This window comes from Alosa alosa, chromosome 19 (genome assembly GCF_017589495.1).
Source record: "Alosa alosa isolate M-15738 ecotype Scorff River chromosome 19, AALO_Geno_1.1, whole genome shotgun sequence".
Lineage (NCBI taxonomy): Eukaryota > Metazoa > Chordata > Actinopteri > Clupeiformes > Clupeidae > Alosa > Alosa alosa.
This window is the reverse complement of record NC_063207.1, coordinates 28909030-28935150: the sequence shown is the minus strand read 5'-3', so window position 1 is coordinate 28935150 and position 26121 is coordinate 28909030. Positions and strand designations below refer to the sequence as shown.

General features: G+C 41.4%; 1 protein-coding gene across 2 annotated transcripts; it reads right to left on the bottom strand.

The window, feature by feature from the left end:
- Positions 1–91: 91 nt before the first annotated feature.
- spint1a (serine peptidase inhibitor, Kunitz type 1 a) lies at positions 92–26121 on the bottom strand. 2 transcript variants are annotated; one of them, XM_048227998.1, is made up of 11 exons: positions 25939–26121; positions 25164–25615; positions 24309–24466; positions 23711–23852; positions 11761–11931; positions 9482–9547; positions 8712–8843; positions 8313–8363; positions 2239–2409; positions 1726–1785; positions 92–1195 (listed from the first exon to the last, which is right to left on the bottom strand). In XM_048227998.1, the coding sequence occupies exons 2-11, from the start codon at positions 25567–25569 to the stop codon at positions 1008–1010; spliced, it is 1545 nt and encodes a 514-aa protein (XP_048083955.1). In that variant the 5' UTR covers positions 25570–25615; positions 25939–26121; the 3' UTR covers positions 92–1007. The 2 variants fall into 2 exon arrangements, with proteins under 2 accessions (XP_048083955.1, XP_048083954.1); XM_048227997.1 differs by having other exon boundaries at positions 24309–24469; positions 25939–26120.

Genomic DNA, 26121 nt, shown 5'->3' with positions numbered 1-26121 from the left:
AAAAGATGAATGAGGTTAACCATCACCGAGCTGAATGAGGTGAACCATCACCAAGATGGTTTACCTCATCTATACAAACTCCACACAGTCATTTTTTTATCATTCAGATTTTATTTCAGTTCTTGGAGTAAGGTGATGCAACAGTTCTTCTCAGGAAGTCACTTCTAGGATATTTTAAAACTATGTACAAATGCAGAAAGAGGCTCAGGTGGGAGAAGGGAAGGGAAGTAACATATTCCTTCTATACACATACGACTGAGAGATAAAATATATGTTCCAGACATGTATGTTGTTCTTACATTGAGCAAATCATAGAAATTAATACTATAGCATTACTGTACTACACAACATTTGTATTTATGTACAAAAATCTCTTCTGTCAGAAAGAGATACATTTGTTATGCAAGAACTAGACAGCTGTCGATACAGTGGCGAATATTTTTTATAGGTGTGAAGGGGCTTTAAAAGTAACACCATAGCCATGTATATCATTTAACCACAGACCACTGGTACCCTGAGAACAGAGTTGCTGTACAACAACCTGATTAAACATACAGACATGACTATTAAAAACATTTCTTGTGAAAATAAGGAATCATGAAGCTTCTTAAGATTGCTCACTTCACTTAAAATAATTACCGGTATGCTTATATTTGGTAGGAAATAAAGTTCATGTTAACCCTAAAAATATTCACATAGCACATTTGTTATAGCATAACAAATCAGACCACTTCTAAAAAAAAAAAAAAAAAAAAAAAAAAAAAAAAAAAAAAAAAAGCCTCACAGTTTCGGTTGCACCCACTGTCCCTTTACCAACAATCCAAAGCACCGGGACACACTGTGGACAAACCTGCTAAAAAACACTTACATATATATAGCTAGAGTTTGTGTACAGAAAGCTACCTCCTAGCCTTCCTAATGTCCACACACGTAAGAGAGGGAAATTGAAAGGCAGTGGTGGCATCAGGTAGGTCATCAGGTAGTGGTGCTGATGTTGACCAACCCCATCAGATGGGCTTGGTGGTGCTGTTGTAGACAAGCTTCTCGGTGTACTCAGCAGTGCCATGTGTACCGTTGACCCCCACTCGCTGGTGGTGTGACTGGTTCTTCTTCTTGCCCTTCAGGAAGCAGTAGCCCAACACGATCAGCAGGACCAGGATGGCCACACCCAGCAGGACAGCGATAATCATGGGGCCTGAGTAGAGACCACAACAGCAGTTAGGTACTGCGATGGCATGGGGTGGAATGGGGCGCTTCTAAATGGTGTAGTTTGGTATGTTTTGTTATGTAATGACATGGAGCACCAGTAATAATGTAAGGTATGGCATGGTATGACATGGTGTAGTTTGTTGTAGCAACAATGCTAATATTTAGTATGATGTGCTTTAATATGGCATGGCAAAAGTAAGTATAAGTAAGTAAGTATATATACTCCTTTGATACTGTGAGGGAAATTTGGTCTCTGCATTTATCCCAATCCGTGAATTAGTGAAACACACTCAGCACACAGTGAACACACAGTGAGGTGAAGCACACTCTAATCCCGGCGCAGTGAGCTGCCTGCATCAACAGCGGCGCTTGGGGAGCACAGCCAAAACATTGGCAAAATGTGTACTGCATCTAGAAACAGAGCGAGCGCTTTCTTCCTTTTTTCTTATGGTACTAATATGACATAACATGCCATAAAATAAAGAAAAGTGGTGCAAGATAGAGAAAAAAAAATACCTTTATCACTGTCACCTTCCAGGGGTTGGAATTGCCCCTTTCGTTCAAACACATCCCTGTCTGTTCAAGTTAGAACAAAACAGACAAAAATGCCATTTAGCAAATGCAACCTCTTTTCCATTGTGACTAGATTCTGTCTCTGGAGTCTCGTGTGAAGTATGTAGCAGTAGAGAGAGCTGTGGTCTAAAAGCACCTAAAACCCTACACACACTACCAACAGCACAATGGGGACAAATGTCATACAAATATAACTGGTGTCTTTTGGCAATATGGATGGCGAAAGCCTGTAGAGAACGTTTTTCTAATGTTTTTACACTGTGGTCCATTCTGAGACTCACAGACATATAGGACAGGATAGCTAGTGGGAATAGCCGGTATCTTGTCATCTTGTCTTTCATGTGTCCATATACCATCAAAATAAATTTTACAATGATAGCAAAAGGGGGAGAATTGTAGCATAGGCCTAGTGCTAAAACCGTGTTCTTATAATCATGAAACGCTAGTTACTCTCACCAGTTACTCCTTGACAGGCTTTCATGCAGACCTCCTCTTTTTCAAACTGGTTGTCGTTTCCACTACAGCCACCGTAGTTGAAGCGAGAGCAGGACTGGCTATAAGGGTCGTAGAACCACTTGCTGAAGCTAGCCCTACAGGGTCCAGTGACCGGGGGCTCAGTGCAACGCGCTGGAGAAAAGGAACAATAGACTGCATTACAGAAAAGGAACAACAGACTGTATTATGTACAGAAAAGGAACAACAGACTGCATTATGTACAGTATGTATGTGTATGTGTATGTAGATGTAGATGCACAACGCATGCAGGGCAGAATTAGGCCAATACCCCCTTATTATCAACATTCGAAAAAGAGCCCTTACATTCTAGCGACACATTAAAATGAGTAACCCCGGATATTATATGGATACAGATATTATATCATTCAATAAATTAAAAATTCAACCCTGCCTGAGTTTCAAACCTGGACAAATGAGGCAAAATTGCCCTACATCCTCGGAGAGAATGAGGATGTGGCCATTCTGGCTGCAAAATTTGTAGCAGCTTGCCACAACCTGAGGGACAGCCGGTGAGGCCACGACCACCAACAATGTTGTATATTTGTTTTTATCATCAGAATTGTCATTTTACTTTTTTGTCTTCTATGTCTACTTTTATGTCCCCTTATATTTATTGTTTTTTTCAATCTCTTACGTGTACATGTAATTGAGATTTGGCAATAATGTTCCTGAACCGTTCAAATTTAATTGAGAGAGAGAGAGAGAGAGAGAGAGAGAGAGAGAGAGAGAGAGAGAGAGAGACATTAGGAATGTGAGAGGGGGCCAGAGAGAGGGAAAAAGTAAAAGAGGAAAGGAGGGAGAGGAGACAGAGGGTCATTCCACGTCAATTCAACCAGGACCCACGCACTTAGGTCTCAAATAATTCTGAAAAAATTACCAGGTGTAATTTACAGAGACACTGTAAAATTACTTTTATGTAAGATCAATACTTTCCAAGATACAGCCAGTTTTACAGGGGGAGGGGGGTGTCGATTTTGTTCGGACTCTTTTGTCAAAGTTCACAAGCCCCAAGCACAAGAACTAAACCATGTAGGAGGCTCAAATTTTGCATGCTGGTACATCAATAGGAATAGTTTGTAGCAAAATTGTCACATTTGGACTGGATGATCCTGCATGGTCATATAGTCCATGAGCCAGGGCCCCAAATTTGGGCCATCGGTATCATCTAGGGGGACTAATTCTCATAGTGATTTTTGGCAAGGTATACACCCCTAGTACTAGAAAAATCACGATAGCAGTGCAGGGGTGGTAGCGAAATCACTTTTTTCAGCTCATGAAGTTACTAACCCCCTAAGATAAATTCCGTTTTTTAAATCTGGTGTATATCTTTTTTCATCTCATGGTAGGGATATTGTCAATATTCGATAATATGGTGCTTGGTATCATTGGAAAGGGGACCTTTCATTTAAGGCCAGTGCTGAATCTGTCTGACAAACACAGACGTCACATGACTTCTTTAAACCAGAAATAACACACATTTTCTCACAATTTCCGCCTAAACTGTATGCTTTATTTTATCCCTGTGGCTTGAAAGAACACCAGGGACACAAAACTCAACAACTTCAATACTCAAGGCACTCTGATGATTCAGAAAATGTACAATATATACAATATAGCCATACTATTTATTTGTGAGAGCCTTAAATTAGACTTGTGTAGCCAGCACAAGTCTTCAAAATAGAATGGAGCCAATAGAATGGACAAATAGAATACCCTATTAGTCCAGGGACAAATGGCCTAGTTTTTGAGATACCTCCACCCAATCATGTTTTTTTATATCTTTGATATGTCTAGTTTATGAAATGGATTGTTGTATAAAAATATTTTACTGCACAACTAGCTTTTTGGATGGCATTTGAATCCTCCCCAAAACCGGATCTTGTGAAAATTTCGGATTCTGCAAGAAGGACATCATTTGCTTTGTTACATATATCTTTGGAAGTAATGATCAGAAACTCACCAAATTTGGACTGTATGTTCCCAGGTAGTTGGCCCATAAAATGAAGTGATAAATTAACAATTTTTTATGAGTATGTAGCAAAAACATACCCTTCAACATACATGGAATGTAGGCGGACATTGAAAAGGTAAATACGAAATATGACATAACCATGTTAATTTGAAATTGCTTTCAAAACAAAACAAAACAAAATTGAGCAATAAAACAGCTTGTTCATTTCTAATGTAACATCGAAGAACAATGACAGAATACACAAGACAATGCAGAACAGGATAAGAAAAGTGCAAATTCAAAATGGGAAGGAGATACTATAGATTTCATTCAAAGGTAGTGCTGTCTTGAAGATACTTTGCTATTAGATTTAATTCAAATGTAGTGTTTTATGGATGGATGGATGGATGGATACTTTATTGATCCCCAAGGGGAAATTCAAGGTAATATCTTCAAGTCCCACAGTATTGGTCATTCTTGACCACCTTTGGAGGTGTATCCCATTTTGACTGCAGCCCATACTTAGCACAGATGTTCCTATATACTATCCCAGCCACCTGATTATAGCGCTCCATGTATGCCTTGCCTGCCAGCATCTTGCATCATGCTGTTATGTGTTGGACTGTCTCAGGGGCTTCCTTACACAGTGTGCACCTTTGATCTTGCCTTGCATGGTAGACCCCAGCCTCTATTTATCTTGTACTCAGGGCCTGCTCTTGTGCTGCCATGATCAGTGTCTCTTTGCTATCCGTCAGTCCAGCTGTATGGAGCCACTGGTAGGATTTCTCAATGTCAGTTACCTCCTCTATCTGTTGGTGGTACATACCATACAGGGTTGAGTCTTTGCATGATGGTTCCTCCTCACACTCCTCTTTTTCAGGTGTTTGCTGCCTGAAGTATTCACTAAGTATCCAATCACATGGGGCCATCTTTTGGATGTATTGGTGGATCTTAGTTGTTTCATCCTGGACACTCACTAGTCCTCGGCCCCCATTAGTCCTCTTAGAGTACAGCCTCAGGACGCTGGACTTGGGGTGAAACCCTCCATGCATTGTGAAGAGCTTTCTTGTTGTGATGTCAATGGCATCTATCTCTTCCTTTGGCCAGGTTATTATGCCTGCAGGGTACCTGATGACAGGTAAGGTGTTTCTGTTGATGGCCTGCATCTTGTTCTTCCCATTCAGCTGGCTATTCAGGACCTCTCACCCGCTGTACATACTTGGCAGAAGCACCTTTCCTTGCTAAGTCCACTTGGTTCCCATTGGCCTGTGGCATTCCAAGGTATTTGTAGCTGTCCCCCACATTTGTTAGGTTGCCCTCTGATAGTGTTATCCCCTCTGTTCTGACCACCTCTCTTTGTTACCATCCTGCCACACTTGTCTAGCCTGAATGTCATTCTGATGTCACTACTGTAGATCCTGTGGTTCCATTCTGCAGTTTGTAGCCATAGTCTCTCTTGTCATTGATCTGGCTCAGGGGGTCTATGCAGAATAGTAGTGGTGACAGAGCATCCCCTTGGTATATATATATCACACTTGATGGTGACCTTGCAATGTACTCAAGAGTTGGCCTTGGGTTGTCTTCCACAGCACCATGGAGTTCTTGATGAAGGCTCTTGTCATTTTGATGTTGTAGAGTTCCAAGCATTCCAGGATCCATGTGTGCGGTATGGAGTCAAAGGCTTTCTTGTAGTCAATCCAGGCAGTGCACAGGTTGGTCTGTCTACCCTGGCAGTCTCTGAAGACCGCTTTATCCACCAGTAGCGGTTGCTTGGCTCCTATGGTGTTATTGCCAATCCCTTTCTGTGCTCTACTCATGTATTTTCTGATGTGCCCACTCATCATATCCTGTGATGATGTGCCGCCTCAGCAGCACATCGCACTATGGTTCTTTCATGTTTCATGTTATGTCAATTTCATGACTTTATTATTTGTGCGTGTTCAATGTGTTGGGTGCGTTCCTTTGCGCGCGAGGAGCATTGCTTAAAGCAACACCAAAGAACTTTTCCTCTGTCGCACGCACGCTATTTGTTTATCCAGCAACTGCTTTGCAAATAACGATGTCCATAGACAAGGTAGAATATGTTGCATGATTTTATGAAATTACGATGTATTGCAACATCATGCAAATCAAATTTGTAGTTTCTTATGTCTCATTCCATCGAACTACAGATCCGCTACCCGATCTGGCAAACTTACATAGTGCGGTTATAGCCGGTAGAGGGCCGCGAAGCAAATGCAGAAGTGCCGTTCACCCTGTTACGAGTTGATGAACCACGGAAACAACTTTGGAAACATTATTTTAAGATACAAAAATTCTTTGGTGTTGCTTTAATATTTGATCATGTGTGTTTTTGGGGGTGTGCTATGGTCATTTTTGATGTCATGACGTTTGCTTTAGATGTCCGCCAGGTAGGGGCGGCGTGCCCGTTTTGGTGTTTAGACTTCACCGGTGTCGGCGGAAGTAATTCGTTAATTGGCCATTTGAACGCCGGCTTTTCTCTATGCAGGGTTCAAAGTTTTGGGACGCACGGTAAGGGGCTGGTGTGAGTCCTGCGGTCAGGTCTGCTTCATATACTGGTATGTAGCCTAGCCATAAGAGACCTTTAACCTGCTGTCTCTGCCTGATTTCTCCTTCACCACTCGGGTACTCTACCACACATCCACTATGATGCCGGAGAGGAGCCTCCACATTGTACAGAGGCATGCTATTGGCCTGTAGTTGGATGGGGTTGCCCACTTCTGGGGGTCATTCAGGATCAGGACTGTTTACCCTTCAGTCAGCCATCCAGGGTGGGTTCTATCACTCAGTATTTGGTTCATATGAATGAAAATAAATCAAGACCCTATGTTGAGTACAAATATGTCTTCTGAAGGCCTAAACAGAGCCCAGCCAAAAACTCCAATAACATTTTGATCAACTTTGAGGGACAGTTATGACCATGCAGGATCATCCAGACCAAATGTGATGATTTTGATACCTACTATTCCTATGTATGTACCAGCATGCAACATTTGAGTCTCCTACATGGTTTAGTTCTTGTGCTATGGGCTTGTGAACTTTGACAAAAAAAAAAGAGGCTGAACAAAATCGACACCCCTCTCCCCCTGTAAAACTGGCTGTATCTTGGAAAGTATTGATCTTACATAAAAGTAATTTTACAGTGTCTCCTGGATAACATAGGTACACCTGGTCATTTTTTCAGAATTTTTTGAGACCTAAGTGCGTGGGCCCTGGTTAAATTGACGTGGAATGACCCCAGAGAGAATGAAGAACTAGAGCACAGGTTAACACAGCACACAGAGAGAGTGAAGAACTAGAGCACAGGTTAACACGGCACACAGAGAGAGTGAAGAACTAGAGCACAGGTTAACACAGGTTAACACAGCACACAGACAGGCAGGGGATCATGTTCAGGTTCCATACTTGTGAATATCCATAAACAGTAAAATAAACTATTATTAAACTAAAGATATTCAGAAAATTGTCATCCTACTACTCACTTGTTGCCTCAACCTAATAAAATCCTATGTTACGCGGAAGCCTGGACGTTACCCTTAATTATATCATCTGCATCGGCTATTAGCTGCACAGCTACACTGATTACTCTGTTAAAGTTAAGTGATTTAGTTTTACCCTCACTTAAACGGAGGTTATGGTGACAAGGTTTACAAGTTGTGAAAACCAGCTGGCTGTGCTAGTAAATGTTTTTTTTTGGTTAAAAAAAAAAAGCTGCTGGGCCCTAGACGTCGGACGTAACAACCGAATAGTTTAGTGTTACCCATAATCGGGCAATGACCCCGTCAAATATTTTTTGGATCAATGTCAAATGAAGAAGAATAGGCTTATAATTTAATTACAATATCTCGAGCTACTTTTCAATTTGAAATATTTAATCATTAACTTTTACAGTGTAACCTTTAACAGTATAACCTTAATTACAGAATTTGAAAATAAAACAATAATTAATGTAGGCAAGGCAACCTCTCACACTTGGTTCAGGAGGGTCGGTAACTAGAGAAAGGATGAATGAAAGATTAAGGGAAAAAACTACATATACTACCTTTCCCCTCATTCACTTTGATGTCGAGAAGCCTTGTGAGGTGATCCTTCACTGATGAGAAAAACAAAAGAAACAGAGAGAGGAAACTTATCCTCTGAATGGACAGCCATCAAACTATTACTCTGCACAGCTAGGCATCCTGTATTTCTTAATTAATAAATAAATGATTAAAATGAATGTTTATCTAATAATAAATCATACATCAACAATATATGTTGATATAATATATATATAAGACAGATAGGAAGATCAATAATTACAGAAATAGAGGCAAACCGCACACACACAGAGAGAGAGAGAGAGAGAGAGAGAGAGAGAGAGAGAGAGAGAGAGAGAGAGAGAGAGAGAGAGAGAGAGAGAGAGAGAGAGAGAGAGAGAGAGAGAGAGAGAGACACTCACACTCTGCGCAAGAGTTCTCATCTGAGCCATCGCTGCACTGTTTTTCTCCATCACACTCCAGCCCCGGGTGCAGGCAGCAGCCATTAGCGCATGTGAACTGATCAGAATGGCAGGATTGCCCACACATCTCCACTGAACACATGCACGTGCATACACACACAAACAACAGTGAAAGGGTGGCATGTGTAATGTATACAATGTGAGCAGTCAAACGTACAGTGTAATCACGCAATCACGTCAATTTAAACGTTAAGTGTGAACCATGAAAAAGTGCAGTAAACAATTGAAATGAACCTATATATCTTAGTCGTCATTTCCTTTAGGATTTTGATCAAATAGTCTGAAATTCTGACCTGACACCTGCCCATTTGCCTATAGCAGACATTGCCCTATATAAAGGTCAGACATGCCCGCCCATTTGCCATTAGCAGGCACACCGGCGGCACAGAGATATGACACAGTTTTTTTAAGCGAAAGCAATCATCCCTCTCACCTTTGATAAGGAAAAAAAGCCTTACTCGCTAAATAATATCTGGAAGCCTGAGTTCACTATCTGGGTTTTTGCTGACAATTTAGTCCCCCTCACTTTGAAAATATCTCCTGCATCCCTGGCAGACATTGCCTTATATCCACACAACCAAAACTGAGAACTAGTAGTTGGTAAAATTAGAGAAGCACAGGTCTTTTTTTTTAAAAAAACTATTTTTTTTCTTCAGGCACACAAACAGTAGCCTTCACCATTTCAAATGCAGAACCCTCTCACTGCTTACCTGTAGGGACTGGAGCAGGCACTCTTCTTCCTGTTGATGTTCCTGTCCCTGTCCCGCTTGGCATAACTGCACAACAGAAAACAAAACAAATCATCACAATTCTGATATCGCAAAAGTCTACACATCATGCTGTACTGCGAAAGACTAATACTACTGTTATCTGTATAATCTATATTGGGAATAAGACTGCTTAGTGCTTCACAACACCAAGTCAAAATATAGATATTAGACAAAGCAACAGGACTGATTTTGCCTTGTGTTGCCAAATCACCACAATTCTGAAAGTCCACATCATGCTGTACTGCGAAAGGCTAATACCGTAAATTCTCAAATTATGGGGGTCTTTTATTTACTTAGGCTGCACCAAGCACAGACCTTTATTTGGGGCAGGCTTGTATTCGAGGCAGGCCTTTATTTCTTACATTGGGCATTTTATTATGAGACATGTGTTTCGTTTGGAGCGGCATACCCGTAGGCTATCAAAAGCAGACTTTCGGTTTGGTTTGGGATTTAATTTACTCTTGGACTGTTTGATTATATTGCTAAATGTTGGGACTGATGGGCACTAAAATCTGGGGGGTATTTGATGGTTCACTAATAAGTTTCATGTAGTTGAAAGAGTGTCAGGATTTCCGCCCGTTGTTTATTGCGAGACAAGGCAGCCGCTTTCATTCACTCATGAACGTGCGCTGTGCTAATGGAAACCTTATTGCGAAGCCAAGTAGCCGAAATTGAGTCATTTTTTAATTAACTACTTTTTAAATTCGTAGGCTAGAATGGCTCGCGGCAACAATTGTATTTAATTATACAACAATTGGGTTCTATGGAACTATTTATTTGTTTCTGATTGGCTGAGAGACGTTCCATGAGTTGGAATATCCTTGGACATTTCAACCAAAGATTCTAGAACAGAGCTCTGTTTTAGAATCTTTGATTTCAACTCAGACTTTTGCACAGCTAGTTCTAATCTTCGCATTGTATTGCGGAGTGATTTATTAATGGAAACCTTATTGCGAAGCCAAGTAGCCTAAATTGAGTTATTTTTTTAATTAACTACTTTTTATTAAATTCGTAGGCTAGAATGCCTCGCGGCAACAATTGTATTTAATTATACAACAATTGGGTTCTATGGAACTATTTATTTGTTTCTGATTGGCCGAGAGACGTTCCAGATATGAATGTGATTTCAGCCCGACTTTCAACATTTCTTTCAAGAAGACACGTAAACCACAAAGACCCGTAATGAGGGATCTGGAATGTTGGTTACCTAGCAACCAAGACGCTGTCTATTGAAAAGGGAACTATTTTTTGGTGCGTAGGAACGATGTCGAAATTAAAATTTTTAAACAATAACGGGATGTTTTCAGATTTAGTTTGTGGTAGAATTAGTTAAAAGTAATATATAGCACTTCGTGATCGGGATTGGTCATGGATATTCCCACGGCTGTTGTTGCCTGCCCCACTCGCCTCCGCCCCGCGGGGGCTACGGGCCTAACAACACCTGGGAATATCCATGACCAACCCTCTCACTCGTGCTATATTGCTTAAATGTAGTACTACTTCAGCCTCTGTGGCAAGCTCAAAAGGGGGCGGCTAGCGACGGGTAGCTTGAGAGCGACGTGTTGGAGACCATGGTGTAGGACAACGGCTTTTCATTGGCTATTAAACCAACCAACAAAATAAAATATTAAGAAGAACTCTTTTATTTCACTGAGTTAAAGGTGCCCCAAGTGATGCTGGGCAACGACACTTCTGTTGACTTTCAAACAAAACAGAGAGCTAGCTCGCTACTTCCTCCCCCTCCCTCCCGTGCTGCTCCCGTGCAATTAAAACTCTCCTAAACGCGCATCTCGTCTGTGATTTGCTGGAACAGTTTATGTTTTAATGGGCTAGGTTTGCCCAGGTCGTTTTTGTTGCTGTTCTTGGAGCCTGGGCTGTCCACAGAGATCACGTTTTTTATAGTGTATTCAGGACACAGATAGCTAGCGGTTGGTTAGGTGATGTTTGCAGTAAATGACAAAAAACGTGTGGCATTGCTTAGAGCACCTTTAAATCGAAACAATGCCTTCTAGTGCTCGAGGACTAATAGCCCTGGTAGGCAGTTATTGGACTGATACTGGTAGGCAATTATTACCCCGGCTTGCATTTGGGGACCGACATTTATTTGTCTGAATCGACCTGTCTATTTTCCGAGGCCCGGCTATAAATAGAATCCCAGCCATAATTTGAGGATTTACGGTACTAATGTCTTGTGTTGCCCCTGCCCCTCTTCTTCATACCTGATACTCCATCGCATGCGGCCTGACACTCAGCGTCGGACAGGTAGTTGTTGCTGTTCTCCTTGCATCCTCCGAAGCGGAACTCCTCACACTTCTCTGTGACAGCGTTGTAGTGCCAGCGGGGGAATGAGCCTCGACAGGGGCCCACCTTCTTGGGCACTAGGCAGTGGTCTGCAAGAAAAGGATTGTAAATGAATGCATGTTGTATGTTGTGTGTGTGTGTGTGTGTGTGTGTGTGTGTGTGTGTGTGGGGGAGTCATTGGGGGCCCAATGTGTAGGTCGGCATCTTGCATGGCTGCCTCTGATGTCTGTGTATGAATGTGTTATTGTGAAGCATTTATCTCTGAAGCACTTTGAGGAGTAGAAGAGTGTACACAGTCCATTTAGCATTGATGCTGTATCCCACTATAAAGTGACCGCAACTTCCAGCGTTTGCCTTGTGTGAGAGCTGGAGCCTGTGCTGATGTCCGCAGAAATCCACGCACTCTGGAGTTCAGTGTAAAATGAATAATCTACCCCGACTGAATTGGGAATCAGGTGCTTATTATCTTCTTCCAGGATTGCTCAATATGCACTGGGAACCATTTACTGTCGTTAAAGACAACAATAATGTTACCATTCAGAATGCTTACTTTTTCATCCACTACCTTTGATTAACTATAATATGGTGACGAAAACTGCCCATCACACCGTTAACAAATACATTATTAATGCTCATGAAGTGCCGAGTTCACAAAATATCAGTCATTTCTTAAGGGGGAAGTGCAAATATTTATAGCACTTCAACACAAACCAGTGGCCGCACTGAATGTCTGGACAGTGGTAGCGTCGGTCATGTGTGGGATAGCGTGTGAATGTGTGAAGGTGAGGGGGAAAGCGTGGCTTTCATGTGTTTTTCCCATTCTATTTATATCCATGATAACACCTGGTCCTGTATGGATAAGATGATACAACAGCTTCTCTGAGAGGAAGTGACATATAGGCTACTGACAAACACTAATAGGGTTTGGCCTGCTAAAATAATAGGCTCATTAGACTTCATGCATCACTTGCGCAGATCTGGCTGAACTTGATGGACTTCACACAAGGCATGTTTGCAATGTACAGAAGTCCAGCATGCATCACCAGCATTCAGCATTCAGGTGTCATCAGGAAGAAAAAACACTTCTGAGCAATAGTCTAGTAAGCCTTGAATTGTGTATAGCATTTTACTTATGACATATGCTCAAAATATGATATTTACCATATTTAGATTTATTCATTTGGCGGACGAATTTGTCCAAAGTGACTTACAGCAATAGAACATTTAGGTTATTAACGCATTTGCATTTTTAGATTTAAGCTACAGAGCTACACTACAGCAATAGAATGAAATGTAAGCCATTAAAGGCCTTAATATAACATTTCCAAAAAATCATTTTGATGGCATAACATCATAACATGACGAACGGCACTTCTGCCATTGTCCCTCTGTAGGCGATTACTGACCTACAAACATTCTAGTTTTGGGTAGGAAATCTAAACGCAAAAGAGTTGCTATGCTACAGGAATTATGAGATATTTCTACACTGGTGTCAGTGCATTCCCTCTATATATTCCCTCTATCCGGCTGAAGTGCCCTTGAGCAAGGCACCTAACCCCTCACTGCTCCCCGAGCGCCGCTGTTGTTGCAGGAAGCTCACTGTGCCGGGATTAGTGTGTGCTTTACCTTTGGGGGCAGCCGTGGCCTACTGGTTATAGCGCTTCGGACTTGTAACCGGAGGGTTGCCGGTTCGAACCCCGACCAGTAGGCACAGCTGAAGTGCCCTTGAGCAAGGCACCTAACCCCTCACTGCTCCCCGAGCGCCGCTGTTGTTGCAGGCAGCTTACTGCGCCGGGATTAGTGTGTGCTTCACCTCACTGTGTGTTCACTGTGTGTGTTTCACTAATTCACGGATTGGGATAAATGCAGAGACAAATTTCCCTCACGGGATCAAAAGAGTATATACTTATATCGGAGTTATGTTCATACTTTGTTGCAAAAAAATTATATATTTAGTTTGTTTATAATTGCACTTCTCAACCAGAGGGGGACCCTGAGAGCAAATCTTGTTAAAGGTGCCTTTAACATATAATCATTTTACCATTTAAACTTTTAAACTACTGGGCTTCAGCTACAGCAGAATAACTACAGTGCAGAGGAGAATATAGCTAGCGAGGTATCGCTGTATCTATCAACACTAGTACTAGAGGATAGCAGTGCCTACATATTAAGTACTAGTGGAGTGGGAGGAGGGAAGAGGGGGAAGAGTGTGCTAAGTGCGCATTAGATGTGAGGTTGTCAGAAGTGCTAGGAGAGGAGGTATTCTTGGAAGAGTTGGGTCTTCAAAAATTTTTCAGAGAGGGACGCCCCTGCTCTGGTGGAGCTTGGCAGATTGGTCCCCTATCAGGGTACCACAGATGAAAAAAGTCTGGAATGGCGTGGGAGTGGGGGCCGCAGTGCCAGACGATGTTCCTTGGAGGAGCACAGCAGCTGAGGGGTAACATACGCTTTTATGAGAGCACTTAAATAAGTGGGTGCAAACCCAGCAATCACTTTGTAAGCAAGCATTAGTGACTTGAATTTGATGTGGGCGGCTAAGGGAAGCCAGTGGAGCTCAATGAACAGCGGGGTGACATGTGCCCCTTTTGGTTGATTGAAAACCAGATGGGCCATAGCGTTCTGGACCATTTGTAGCGCTTTTACCACACAAGTTGAAAGGCCTGTGAAGAGGGCGTTGCAGTAGTCAAGGCGTGACAGAACCATGGTCTGTACTAGGAGCCGAGTTGTGTGTTGGGTTAGGCACAGTCTGACTGTCATTATATTGAATAGTGTGAACCGACACAACCGGGCAACAGAGGCGACATGGTCGGAGAAGGTAGTCAGGACCAGATTTCAGGACTCTGAAACCATGTAGGCATTTTTGAGGAAAAGTTGTTATACAGCATTTTTAGATAGTTCAAATTGTTCTTAATACAAATCCACCATATAACATTTTTTTTAGGTCCACAGTTTCTCGGAATTTTCATTAAAAAATAGATGCCTTGCACTCAGGTGAGAAAAATGCTGGTAGATAGGGTAAAATTTTTAACTTTTATGCATCACCAATCCAATCCACTTCATTTATATAGCACAGTTTAAACAAACACAAGGTTCCCAAAGTGCTGTACAGCAAGATAAGAAACACAAGACACCACAGAAGCCCAATAATAGGATAAAGTATTAAAATTAAAAGGAGATAAAAACTAACTAAAATAAATGTAAAAACTCAAATCCAATAAATAAAATAAAATCAATTAAATAAAATATACTGCCCACATAACACATCTACATACCATCAACACGCTACCTGGGGTTAAAAGCCAGAGAAAAGAGGTGAGTTTTAAGATGGGACTTAAAAAGAGACAGTGAAGGGGCCTGTCTGATGTGAAGGGGCAGATCGTTCCATAGTTTTGGAGCTGCAACGGCAAAAGCTCGTTCCCCTCTAGATTTTAGCCTGGCTCTGGGCTCTGTCAGGAGCAGCTGGTCAGCTGACCTGAGGCCTAGTCCACACGTACCAAACCGATCTTTTTTTCCTCCGTCTTCCCTGGAACCGTATCAAGAATATTTGCGTCCAAACGGATCCATCTCAACACGACTCAAAACGTTACTTCATACCCCAGGCCTATAGGTGGCACTGTTTCTTTACAGAAATTGACCAAAACCTGCGCTTTACAAACAGAATAGGCTACTTACCTAAAATGGCTAGTGCAAGGAAACCAGAATTGTTTGTGTGGACTGATGGTGAACTGTCAACTGTAGCCAACTGTAAAACTAATAAACTTTATTTTACGGTTTGTGAAGGGTGCAGTCCCGTCCTTTATTTGGCTAACGCAGGTAGGCCTACTAATCACCTTTACTTCCTTTGGTTGTAGGATAGTCCGTGATTCACATTAGTTTTGGCCATCACAGCAATTAGGCTACTAAACGCAAGGCTTACCCAAGTTCTAGGCTATTCTGTCGCCACATTTATAATATTGCTATAAAACCTTCGTTAGTAACAGTCAATACGTTTGCCTGCATCAAATCGCGCATTTGCATTCAGTGTGCTACCATCGGCTTAACGTGAGTTCTAAGCGTCTTTGTATGCTTATATCTGATTTCACTCGACTGTGAATGCATGTATATTTGTTGTAAGACATGTAAAATAAATGAATGACACTGGCACTACGCACAAATTAATGTAGCCTAAACTTACACCGTGACTTTCCTAATAATTTAAGTTCTCTCAAGGCCACTGACAGTAGCTAGAATGCATAAAAAAACACTGGGAAAAACAGTGTTCAGTCCAGCAAGTCATAAGCTATCGGCCAAGAAAGCACCAGTTGTGATATTTATCTTACGGAGTGTAATCGTAGGTAATGTCGTGTATGAAAACTAGTATTGTTAGGCAATACTATAAGTGCAAGTCCAGGGCAGCTGAGGTGTGGCGATGACATCATCGATACACAAGCAGGATGTGCGGTTTCGCTGTCTAAACTAATTCAAACGGGCTACGGTTTCAGATTTTTCCACTCTGGGACCAGGTTTCAGAAAAGTGCGGTTTCGGGCAGTGCGTTTACAGGATTCGTTTGGATGCTCGGCAAAACCTCTGCGTTTAACCTAAAAAGCGTCTCCGTGTGGACAGGCCCTGAGAGAGCGGCTGGGAGTGTATGGGTGGAGCAGCTCAGAAAGGTAAGGTGGGGCACGGCCATGCACGGCTTTTAAAGCAAATAAAAGAGTTTTGAAATGAATTCTAAAATGGACTGGCAACCGGTGGAGTGAAGCTAAAATAGGTGAGATGTGCTCATACTTTCGTGTGCTAGTTAAAAGACGGGCAGCAGCATTTTGTACCAGTTGCAGACGAGCAACGGAGGACCCGCTAACCCCAATATAAAGTGCATTGCAGTAATCTAGCCGGGTGGTCACAAAGGCATGGATTACTGTTTCAAAGTGCTGTTTTTGAAGGACTGGTTTAATTTTTGCCAGCTGCCTCAACTGGAAAAAGCTTGATTTTACCACAGATTTAATCTGGCTGTCAAATTTAAGGTCAGAGTCCACTTTTACCCGCAAATTTGTCATGATTGGCTTGTGGTACTGTGCTAACAAACCCAAAACAACCAGGGGGGGTCACAGAAGTGCCACCAAAGACCATGACTTCAGTCTTTTTTTCATTAAAATTTAAAAAGTTAAGAGACATCCAGGCTTTAAAGGAGAATTCCGGTGTGATATTGACCTAAAGTGTGTTGAAATACCCAGTGTGAACGTATGTCTCATAGCCCATCTCTGCTTGTCCCCTGCACTCCAAAATCTGGCGCTAGTTAGCCGATGCTACCAACAGCTTTTTCAATGGTGGTGCTTCGGCATCGGGCTAGCCATGCAAATAAATCACTGTTTTACACCATTTACGAGGCTCAATGCATCTCCACACTTCATTGGTAGACTTCCGAGGGCCCTGACATTTAAAACGAGACATTGAGAACTTTAAAAAAGCACTGGTAGTTTACTTACAAGACGATTTATACAGACAGTATCTTCAAAGTTTAGCGTTTGCAGCCATCTTGAATTTAGTCGATATAAGTCGAAATTTGACGAAAGTAAGAATGAACAGGTATGATAGGGATCAGATTCCAAAAATAATTCCGTGGAAATGCATAGATTCCAGTTTCTTCCAGTAGCAGCAACTGGAATCCATGCATTTCCACAGAATTATTTTTGGAATCTGATCCCTGTATCATACCAGCAATGAGACATACGTTCACACTCGGTATCATGTTTCAACACACTTTAGGTCAATATCACACCGGAATTCTCCTTTAATGTCATGTAGGCACTCTAGCAATGGCTTAATACTGTAAGCATCTGACTTTTTAAGAGGGACATAAATCACCACAAAACTTTCCTAGTTTGTCACTTACATTAAGACAAGTATATTTTGTATTACAAGTTTTCTGAAATGTAATGTTTAAATATGCAAATGAGGCTTAATCTACTGAAATATGAGCTAATATGCACAAATTTCCAAATTTGACACGTACACATTGGATGAAGCCATTTGAGGGGGAAAGTTGTTATACATGATATTTTGATAATACGGTTCAATGTCTCCTGAATATAAATCCACTATATAACATATTCATTAGGGTACCAGTTCTTAATATTTTGTACTGAAACAATATGCATCTCAGACACTTTCAAAACACCACCGTATGAATGGGGGGGAAAAAACTAAGAGATACCACCATAAAACTCAGTTTTCTGAAATGTTATTTTTACTTATTATTGATTCATACAAGTATCACATGACATTCTGCATTTGCAAGCAGCAGTACATGGGTTAGGCTTACAACTGCATCTAGCTGTCTTGCATTCTTTGGTGCAACCACAGGAGATACACTCCTCACAAGCATCCGAAACCGGAGGTAGTGACATGAGTTGAGGAACAAGTGAACTTTCCTCCATTTTCCATCCCATGGTCTCAGGGGGTGGCAGAATTGGCTGCTGCATGTGGGCCTGCTGCCAGACCAAAGCCTGGAAGTGAGAACGCTGAATGTGGAAGTAGAGAGAATCTCTGGTGGGTGGCAGTTTTTCTATTGTCATGCCCTTCACAAACATGCTTACTCGAACATCTGATGTGGTCAACATTCATTGCTCCATACAGTTTGCAGAAAAAACGTTCTACATTCTGAATGGTGAGTTCACTAAGATCAGGACCTTCACCAAGCCCCTTTAACAGATGATGATGCTGTACAAATACATCCCAACATGACTTTTTTGTGCGTCCAGCAATGTACGAAGTTGAGTCACTTCCAGTCAGCGCATGAAAACCTGGAAGCAGATCGAGGACCTGTGGTTCCATCTGCAAATGTTCCACTATGGCATGAAGTGGAATGTACTTTCTGTCCTTTGCTGTACGTGCCTTCATCCAGATCTTTTGGCATGACGACATGTGGAAATGGGCAATCGGCAGTATCAAGATGTCGGTGCCTCTCGCTGAGACAACAATGTTTGATGCGTTGCTTCTAATGCAGTGAAGAACAATTCTTATGTCTGCTTCTTCATGCTTGGTTTCCAAGCAGTCAGTGTTAAAGGTTGAATTAGAGGCTTCAACTCTCTATTCATCACTGAAGCCACCTGCAGCAACTATGATCTTATTTGCTGGAGCTCCAACAATCAGCTGTTGGGATAAAAAGTGTGCAAGATCAGCCTTGTTGTCTGCATGAGCAATAAAGTTCTCCCACTTTGCAGGAAGAGGCAAATCTCTGCTCTCAATTGGTCTTCTGATTGCCACCAAGCCTCTTTCGCGGCGCTTTCATGTTCCACTTTTGATAGAATGTGTGTGGTAGTGATCAAACAAAACATCAATTCGCTGGAATTGTGCTCCACTTCTGATTCCACAAAAACGTCAGCAAGGTCCACAAAACTCTTTGCTGCTTGTGGATTTCCAATGGCAATGACCAGAGCTTGACCATCAATGATGAGCATTGGTTCATCCCAAAGGTCTCTGTTATCAAGGTGGTTGGGACATGGAATGCCAGCAGCTAGAATCTTAGTAAACACTGCCTTTGAACCTGAACGAAGCTGTCTATTTACATCTGCCAGAGACAAGGGCATTTGTCTCTGGCAGATGTTGCCCCCCCCCCCCCAGATGGCAACAAGCCTCTCAACAACAAATGTATCTAGTTGACTTTGACCTTTCTGTGGTGCTATTAACAGCTCGCTTTCAATATCCTGCGTGGCCAAGTCTTTGTTTGCAATGTTTTGCAGGGTCTGGGACAGGTTGGCAGAGAAAAGGCCAAACCTCTGCAAGACTGCAAGCAAAGCATCTTCATCTGCATTGTCCCGTTTCATTCTGCCTTTTCTCGTTTCACTATGGATGTAGTCATCATCTGGTCCCTGGCCAAACGGGAATGGGAGCGCTAGGGGCACTGCTATAATAGCATCAACTCGAGCATTGGGAATATTGTTTGTGTAGCCTAGAAGAAGTTTCCTTAAAATAACAACACTGGACCTTACCTATGGCAACAACCGGAAGACAAGGCGATGTAGGTCCTGTGCTAACAAAAACGTCTTTAAAGTAAACTCTTTGCAACAAACAATGTTATCAATGCTCGAGTTCATATGTAGGAAGCCTGATAATAGTACAAGCAAAGTGTCAAGTTGTGTCAAGCTGCCTTAGTATTTTAAAACTAGCCATTTTGATACGATCATAGTAGTACCCTAGCCTAAGTTTGGAAATGTGTACATATTAGTGCATGTTTCAGTAGATTAAGCCTTGTTTGCATATTTAAACATTACATTTCAGAAAACATGTAATACCAAAAATACTTATCTTAATGTAAGACACCAACTGGGAAAGTTTTGTGGTGATACGTAGAAGTTACATTTTTTTCCCTATCTACCAGTATTTCCTCGTCTGAGAGCAAGGCATCCATTTTTAAATGAAAATTCCGAGAAACTGGGGACCTAAAAAAATGTTATACGGTGGATTTGTATTTAGGACCCTTTGAACTAAAAATGCTGTATAACAATTTTTCCTCAAAAATGCAATTGATGCTTCATCCAATGTGTACATGTCAAGTTTGGAAATGTGTGCATATTAGCGCATATTTCAGTAGATTAAGCCTCAATTGCATATTGAAAACATTACATTTCAGAAAACTTGTAATACAAAAAAATACTTGTCTTAATGTACGTGACAAACTGGGAAAGTTTTGTGGTGATCCATAAAGGTTTAAATTTTTTACCCTATCTACCAGTATTTTCTCGCCTGAGAGCAAGGCATCCATTTTTGAAGGAAAATTCTGAGAAACTTGGGAACTAAACAAAATGTTATATGGTGGATTTGTATTAAGGACCCTTTGAACTATCTAAAAATGCTGTATAACAACTTTTCCTCAAAAATGCCTACTGCCTCTTTTCTGAGGCCTTTTTTCAATGTTTGGTCCAGACTAAGGTTAGTTGGTCCATCATGATCCCTAAGTTTCTTGTCGCCTTGGTAGGTGCAAGAGAGAGGGTGTCAGTTTTGATGTTGATGTGATGTATGGTTTGTTTGGCTGGGAAGAATGGTAGTTCAGTCTTAGACAGGTTTAGCTGGAGGTGATGTTTCATCCAAGCAGATACACCAGAGAAACAGTTCGAGATCCGTGCCGATACTGTGGCATCAGATGGGAAGGATAAAGTTATGCATCATCTGCGTAGCAGTGATATGAGAGGGCATGTGAGTGGATGATTGGGCCCAATGAGGCAGTGCACACAGCAAGAAGGGTCCCCAGCACTAAGCCTTGGGGCACTCCTATGGCAAGGCTATGTGATGCAGACTTGTCTCCTAGCCATGACACATTGAACAAACGCCCGGTGAAGTAGGATTCAAACCAGGAGAGCACTTTGCCTGTAATTCCCATGTTTGAGAGTATGGATAGGATGCGGTGGTTGACTGTCTCAAAAGCAGCTGATAGGTCAAGCAAGATGAAGACTGAGGACTGAAAACTGAGTAGCTGCTCTGGCAGATTTTAAGGCTTCAGGTCACAGACAACAGAGCCATTTCAGTGGAGTGGCCACTTTTGAACCCAGACTGGTTGGGATCAAGGAGGTTGTTCTGTGAGCGACATTCTGTGATTTGTTTGGAGGATGCCCTTTCTATAGCTTCAGAGAGAAAAGGTAGGAGTGAGACAGGACGATAGTTCTCCACCTGGGTGGAAGCAAGAGAAGGTTTTAAGCAAAGGAGTTACCTGAACCAGTTTGAAAGCAGTTGGGAATGTACTAGAAGCCAGAGAAGTGTTAATTACATGTGTGATTGCTGGTGTGATGGTGGGAGCGGTCTTGGAGTAGGCTGGTTAGGCTTGAGCTTAATGCAAATCAAACCAGCTAATAGGCTAGCTGAAATAACACCATGCCAATCTCTAGGTATGGTGAAGGGTATGTGATGATGTAGGGCTATTTTAATTCCAAAGGCCAAGGGAACTTTATCAGGATGCATAGTATCCTGGATCCATTAAATAACCGGCCTTTAAAAATAAAAATCTGCTTGCCTTTATAGGAATTCAACATAGGGGGTGAATACTTATGCACCCTGCATTTTAATGAAGAACATTGATTTATTTACTATACATTATTCATACGCAAATAAAATTGGTGTCCTTAAAAGGTTGGATTTTCTCATTTTTTTAATTAGATCAATTTCCAAAAAGATGATTTAGCATGGGGTGAATACTTTTCCAAGGCACTGTGACCGTTTTAAAATAACAAACATCCTCTGTCTAACCAGTCCGCCTTAAACTGTTGAAAGTGCCGTTCCGTTTACACAGAGCTTCATTGGTGTTAAGAACACGCTTTTCTGTCTGGCGTCATGGGAGCGTGCCTTGGCACTGCAATACATTCCCACCAATACCACAGAAGATTAACTGACTAAACCAGACAGCTGTTTCTTTCTGTGTGGTTGTGTTATAGCACAGAGATAGCTGAAAAACCTTCACATGAATTTTGGCATTGAGGAAATGAGGTAGGCCTGAGCAATGTGCATGTCTGTGAAGGCGTGTACACAAAAAGGCCAACCAGAGAGGGTTTCATGAGCTAGAGAGTGACGACAATGTTACCCACCAAGGGTATCAGTGTTTTACCTTGTATGTGAAACTGCCTACAAACTCACCAAACCAGTTCTGAGACGGGAGGGGAGGGGTGAAGGAGTTCTACCGAAAAAGGTAGTCTTCTTACTTACTTATTCACAGAGACATCTTAATCCCTGCGTGTGATTGAATACACACGACAAAGTAATTGTAATTACAACGACAAAGCAATTGTTAATAACAACTATAAGTCCATTCATATTCACACCTACAAGAAGTGAAATATATTGTGGAAATAATAGGCTGCATCCCAGATTTAAAAATCATGCATGAATTGACGTCAGAAATAAGGACGTTCTAACACAGTCTTGAGAACATTGCTAGAATATGGTAAGCAGATTTTATCTAGAGAACAGAAGTCCAGCCCAAACAAGTTATTTGGACAGGATGATCAAAACCAAAATGGAAAGTGGACAGCATTTTTCAAAAGAAAACACATTTGCAACTACGTTTTTAGCATGTTTAAACTATGTTTATAAAAAATGAAATCACACTATTGTATGGCAGTATCAATGTTAAGCAAAACCAAAAAGTCTTCTGAAGTAACATTACTTCCATAAATGGAGAAGGAAACAGTTGGTCTGTTGTCATCAGCACTTACAGGACCAGACTCACACTAAACAATAACCAGTTGACTGGAAATCACAGTCCCTTTAACAACTTCTAACCTAACTTAGGCTGTTGGGTAGCAGAAGTAAGTCCTTGTAGTCCATCTATTTAACTAGACTTTTTTAAACTAGAGATGAAATTCCAAGGGAATTACCAGTGCATGAAAATGCAAAAACCATAAAGTAAAATAAGTAAAGTAAAGTAATGTAAAATACCATAAAGTATGCAGAGATAGTTACTATGGTGTTGCTAGGTAGACATGGCGGTTGCTATGTTAAATAAAGTGGTTGCTATGATGGTTGTTAGGGTAATCATGTTGGTTGCTATGGTAGTTTCTAGGATGACATTATAGTGGTGATTACTAGGTTGTTGCTACAATAATTAAGATGGTTGCTAGGGTGTAGCTTACGGGAAAAGTGGTCAGCAGAATAATAAGAAAAAGAAGCCTAGGAAGAACAGTACAGTGCATTTTCATGCACATTAATAAACATGCAAAACACTCCATGCTATAGGTAAATATAGTGATTTCATTTGACATTTTCCTTTTCATTTTGGGATTGTTTCCCCCTTTTGATGGTTGTTACTGTCAAAGCATTGTTTATATTAAGTGCAGTGTCTCATTATGTAGCAAATGTACAAATGCATTTCTTTAAAGCACTTGCGACCACAGTGGACTTACGGTTGGACTGTTCAAGGGTAAGCACTAGGACGGTGACTTGAGTAGAGTCGGACTGGCCGATAGAATCTGTGACTGTCAGCTGGAACTTGTACACACCAGAGGACAGGTTGGACACACTCACTTGATCCTCAAAGTTTGTTTTCTGTGGAGATATGAAAAATGGATTATGCCTCACTTCAATTTTTTTTGACCACCACATTAACTAAGGTTTAGACAGATTTCTCAGTACGGTCACTGCTTTAAATAAACCAATATTTGTTTCAGAAGATTAAACAATAACGCTAAATGTTAATGTTTGACATCTACAATCTATTATCTATTTTTCCTTTATTTAATTTTTTTTTTTTATTTCATGTAACCTGTGCAAAACACATTGGATTATCTCTCAATGGCATTTCCTATTCAAATACAGTGAAAGTGTCGCTAGGTTCGATGGTCCCTAAACACACTAACAAACCCCTCCATCCTTTTGTAATACCAAAGATTTTTGATAAAGTTCATCATCACACAAAACACAAAAGTATAATGGATGTGGAAAAGACCAAATCTGTGACTGTGCTTAGGGGTTTACCCAGGTCTTCTTAATGAACTCACGCACCTCTATAACAGCAGATGGTTGTCCTGATACCATACGCCACTGGTAACTGACAATTTGTTTGTCGTCTTTGCTCTGAAAGCCATCGAGGGTCACTGTTTCTTGAGGCTGGATGACTCGGTCCTGGCCACCGTTGGCAATCGGGGGGTGGTCATCCTCATCTTCTGAGGTGTGATAAAATAATGTGATCTCAGTTGTGTGACAGGAAATATGGCACCGATACAAATATGTTCAGAGATTCATTGCTGATAGGGAAAGTTGCATCATTTTTTGTGATACCAAGCCAACACTCATCTTATGAGAACTGCCAGATTTCTAGTGACATACTTCACCTTCACCACAAAGCAGATCAACACTAATACGGAAAAAGCATGGCTCAGATTTATTAAGAATAGCTTATGCTCAATAGACACTGTTGAGGAGGACACTTCAATCGCTGGAAAAAATGGGCACTGCAGTGGTCAAAGTCCCGTAAGGAACTCAAAGTGGGAAAACTGAAGTAGCCAACAAACGAAACCTTATATGCGAGGGGGTTACTTGAGGAGGATGTTCGTGTGAGGACATGCCTGATAATGTTTTGTTGTGAAGCCTTACCAAGGCCACTATGCAGGCCTCTGAGAACTCCAAACATTAAACAGGGAGACAAATCATTAGAGAGACAAACCAAACAGGGAGACAAATCATCAGGCTATAGGCTACTCAACTATCAGTGTTTGCATATTTTTAGTTAGAACTTCATATCTTCATCACAAACACCAGCCTATTTGAATTTGACTGTCTGTTAAACACATGCTCAGACAGATACACTAACACACACAAACAGGCTATTTGCAAGATACAATAGTGTTGTGCTCTTACCTGGATTTGGATCATCCAGGTAATTCCCGAAGACTGAGGTTAAAACATAATTATTGAATCCTTCCTTCCTCCAAAATCGACAAACCTTCTTCTGTTTGTACAAACAATTGAACAGATAACATGTCTTGATTGATCCTTCTGTGTCGCCGTTCTCCACCAAAGCCAGGTTGCAGTATTGGTGTTTGCAGCAGGACACTATGCAGTCATTAACGACCGTCACAGGCGGAGATGAGATGAATGTCGCGCCATCTTTCAGAGATTCCTCGGTGTCCAGGACAAAATCTATCTTCCCTTGCTTGAACGTCGTCAGACATTGTTCACCGGATGATTGGGCCTTTGTGCTCCCCGTAAATACCTGAAGCAACACCACGGTGCCGAACAAGAGTTCTATCCGGGAAAGTGTCATCCTTCTTATAGACAGTTCTTTGATCAAATACTTCTCAGATGAGGACCTGTGAAAACCGTAAACACACGCAACTTTATAAAGCTAAATGAGTGAGTGGACATTCAATATCAACATTAGGCTAATCTGTATCGATTGTCTGTTATCCATACTTTTCAGTAGGCCTACGCCTTGCTATTTCCCTTATAGGGCATAATAATAACATAGCCTAATAATAATTCCTGAAAGTCAATCTGCTTAAAATAAAGTGTAGCCTAAATGAGGATGTGAAGTAGCCGTCTAGATCTATTTCCGCAGCACTATGGCGCTGAGTGTGAAAATGGGTTAGGCTACCGATTGCCAGAGACGAAAGAAAATACATTTCACGCTTACCATTTAAATCAAACTTGTTCAATTCTCACGCGTTCTGGAGATTCGCATCTGCTAAATGTGTATGAAATCCACCAAAATGCCCGATTTCGAAATAAAAGGTCTATCAATCAAGGTAAAACGACTGATTGCGACTACTACGCTCTTGTGTATAGGTACAGGTGTGTCCGGATACCTGTGATATCC

Excerpts from the sequence above, each read along its gene's own strand:
- spint1a (XM_048227997.1), bottom strand. The coding sequence starts at position 25,569 with ATGACACTTTCCCGGATAGAACTCTTGTTCGGCACCGTGGTGTTGCTT. Across the intron at positions 8,844-9,481 it reads GCCTGCTCCAGTCCCTACAG|TGGAGATGTGTGGGCAATCC; the intron begins GTAAGCAGTGAG and ends GCATGTGTTCAG. Across the intron at positions 2,410-8,312 it reads CAAAGTGAATGAGGGGAAAG|CGCGTTGCACTGAGCCCCCG; the intron begins GTAGTATATGTA and ends CCTTTTCTCCAG.